The 3513-nt window shown below is 34.7% G+C and overlaps 1 protein-coding gene across 1 annotated transcript; it reads left to right on the plus strand.

Moving 5' to 3' along the window:
* Positions 1–762: 762 nt before the first annotated feature.
* LOC111400044 (auxin-responsive protein SAUR71-like) lies at positions 763–1422 on the plus strand. The gene has a single exon (XM_023027504.1). It carries the CDS (start codon positions 829–831, stop codon positions 1219–1221), a length of 393 nt encoding a protein of 130 aa, XP_022883272.1. The 5' UTR covers positions 763–828; the 3' UTR covers positions 1222–1422.
* The last annotated feature ends 2091 nt before the right edge of the window (positions 1423–3513 follow it).

The raw sequence follows: 3513 nt of genomic DNA on the forward strand, positions 1-3513 counted from the left end.
TCTCTTTTTCTAGTTATATTAAATTTACTTTAATTGACTAATATGTTGAACTAATTCTACATGTAAATATCGTCGTCGAGCATGTGTAGGATTGAGGGAGGTGACGAGAAATGGAGACATGACTTAGTTCTCATTTGATTTAATTAAAATTTAAATTTTTAGTAAATTTTAATAAAAACTAATCAAATATGTAATTGAAAAATTGATAATTTTTGCGAGTCTAATAAAATGTGTGATTAAAAATGAATTTAAAACAGAGTCATGCCGACTTAATATCAACGATAAAAAAGAATTCAATTAACTATGTTGAAAAAAAATTGGGTCATATTCGCCACACAAAGTATAACTATAGAGAAATTTAATAAAATCATTTAGTGCATGTTTAGGAAGTGATTACAGAAACGAGTAGTGTAAAAATTGACAGTATTTGTAGATCTCACAAATGTGCAAATAAAAAGTGATTTATTCAGCTATATTTATAAAATAAATAATTCTCTAACAAGCCTTGACCCTGTGTTGTAGTGATTAAAATTCGAACTTTAACTAAAATTAAAGTCAATAATTAATTTTCAATTCCACATCTTAAATAAATTTGAAGTTTGACAGACGAGGACAGTTTATTTTTCAAAATCTTTATCAGTTCAATATTTTTTTAATTTTAATTAATTATTTTTCAAAAGAATTCGAATTTATGTGGTACCTACCAAGTACTCCTATCCGTACCTTCCTGTAACATTAATTCTTTACGCGAATCTTACCTGTATTTATACCCCATTCTCTCGGCCTATCTTCACTATCTCTAAATTAACACAGAAATCTCTGAAGAATATGGAGAAACTGATAAGAAGGTTATCAAGAGTGGCGGATTCTTCGCAGTACTGTATGTTGCGGTCGGAGTCAAGGAAGGAGCGGCCTCGTCGGTCGGAGTCGTTCCGAAAAGGTTCCGGCGGCGTACCGAAGGGGCACTTTCCGGTGTACGTTGGGGAGGAGATGGAGCGATTCGTAGTGAGCGCCGAATTTTTGAATCATCCGATTTTTGTAAAATTGCTCAATAGATCGGCGCAGGAATACGGGTATGAGCAGGAAGGCGTGCTGCGGATACCCTGTCACGTGTTCCTGTTTGAGCAGGTGCTTGAGGCTCTGCGAGCCGGCGGCCAATCACGTGATCTCCTAGGGTCACTCTCCGATGACTTGTACCAGTCGGTAAGATTAGCTGAGTAAAGTAACTAATTGGAGAATATTCTACAGTGTTGATTTGCCTGTGCTGACCTGACGATGATCGTATAGTTTTCAGATCATTGTTTCCCCTCTGTAAATACATTGTGTTGAAATTCTGTAGCAAAAGAAAATTAGGGTTTTTCCCCCCCTTCATGCTGTAAAATTTGAAGACATCGTAAAAGGAGAGGAGAAATTGCAAATTAATTCGTTTGTTTCACCCTAATAATACTAATACAAGCCATTTAATTCCTTTTTTTCCTTCTTCTTCTTCTTGTTTGTCTAGCTGAACACGTAAAGAAGTTTCAGAAAATTTCGTTTAATTCGCTAACAAAATTTACTTTTAAAATCCGAACATTTAGTAATTTCTTGTATAAACTAATATCTCCCACCGAGTCGGATGATTTCTCTATATTTTGAGTGACGAACGATAATTAAATGCGCAGAATAATCTACAAGTGTGATGACGAATGGCATGTTGGGCACTGATTAGATTGAACAAGAGATTCCAATATACAATGACATAAGATATGAATGTCTGGCACGAAGTAGATTGAACGAGAAATTAGTTTTGACAAAATTTTAATCAATAGTATTTCGCACGACTTCAATGGATTTTTGTTCATTTCTTCTCCTCAACGATAATTTATTTTACAGGATAACCCATAATTAATGAAAAAGAAACAGATTTTAAACCTCGATGCATAACCCCCATAATAGATTTTCTTTTAATTAAACTGATTTATTATCCTATTGTAAATTTATAAATTTAAGTTAGGATCTTAATTTATCTAATACAAATTAAGTGGATCCCTAAATAGATGTTTAGGTTAGGCATGTGTAAAGTACAGCTTGTTTGGCCATATGAGGAGGTTGCATTGGTCGTGACCGTTGGCTAAGCTAACTTTTTGCCAAAAATATTACCTTAGTTAGAGGCGTAAAAGGATTTTGATAGTTGTACACCCGGTGTACCGACGCCTCACAACAAGGGGGCTCACAACCAATAAAAAAATTGTGGGCCCCCCTATTGTGAGGGGGTCGGTCAACCTCGATGTACAGCTAGCATGGTCCGACGTAAAAAGAGTAGGAGTTGGTAGGGATCTGAGACACCCCGGTGTACAACTAGCATGGTCCGACATAAAAAGAGTAGAAGTGGGTAGGGATCTGAGAGGTCAGGTTTGGCCCAATTCGAATAGGATGAAATCCCAACTTAAAAATCGAATTCAATGGTTCAAAAAACTAAGTCGAGTTGTCTGGATGGTCAGTTTCAAGGGTATTTTGCCATTAAAATTGAGGTTTTCCAGTTAGATAAATTCAAACTCGAAAGTTGACCGACCGCCTTGAATTGACCTGAGGTTGAATTCAAAAGATTTATACTGAGTTATGAAAAAAGACTATCAAACCCTTATCTCGTTCGACTCAGTACGAAAAAATTTAAGTGGTGTCATTTCTAGCTTATGAGGTCGCCCACATAGCACGCATGGTACAATGACTAAAATTTCAAGCTTGTGTGCAATGACTAAAATTTTATTCACTATATTTGTTGATTTTTCACAATTCTGCGTAAATTTCTCTCAATTTCCTTACATTATTTTCGTTTGCCCCTAATCAAGGACATCATATAATAATAAGTACTTTGACTCTTATTAAAATAAGTTGTTTACAGCTTATAATCATATGCTAAGCTTAAATTAACCACTCAATTCTTAACAATAATAATTGACAAAACTGGTGGGGGTTATTATTGATTAGTTGACACGGTTCGAGAGTCATTTTCAGCGTGAAAATCCATTTCCCTTAATTGACGCACAAGGCACATGCAATCCTAATAGAAAAATATTCTTAAAATGTATAATGTTTTGTAGAAAATAAGCTCTTTTTGCTTTGCTGTTATGATTTTGTTTTGATAAAAACTAAACCTAGATCCAAGAAAGAATGCCAGCCGTACATGTGAGTGGGTGATATGAGGCACACGTTCTAAAATCTTCATTCCCTGATATCACACTTTGGAAGAGTTTTAAGAGTTACTATCGATATATGTCCACCAAAAACTTAAAAAATACTAATATTGCGGTTCTGTCAAGATACCTTGAAGTACTTAATAGGATTTGAATATGAAAATGCATTGTTTCCATAGTCTCACCACTAAAGTGACTTCAATGATAAAACAAATGATTTAGTCTGATTGACTATATGAATCTTATTCGCAAAATTTGGTTTTCAATTGACATTTTTAGAAGAAGACTCTCCGACGATGTTAGGTCGGCACATAACATGTAATAAATGCTATACATTTTA

This window comes from Olea europaea, chromosome 9, assembly GCF_002742605.1.
Source record: "Olea europaea var. sylvestris chromosome 9, O_europaea_v1, whole genome shotgun sequence".
Taxonomy (NCBI): Eukaryota; Viridiplantae; Streptophyta; class Magnoliopsida; order Lamiales; family Oleaceae; genus Olea; species Olea europaea.

What these genes read in the sequence shown, in the direction of transcription:
- LOC111400044 (XM_023027504.1), top strand. Translation starts at nt 829, where the DNA reads ATGGAGAAACTGATAAGAAGGTTATCAAGAGTGGCGGATTCTTCGCAG.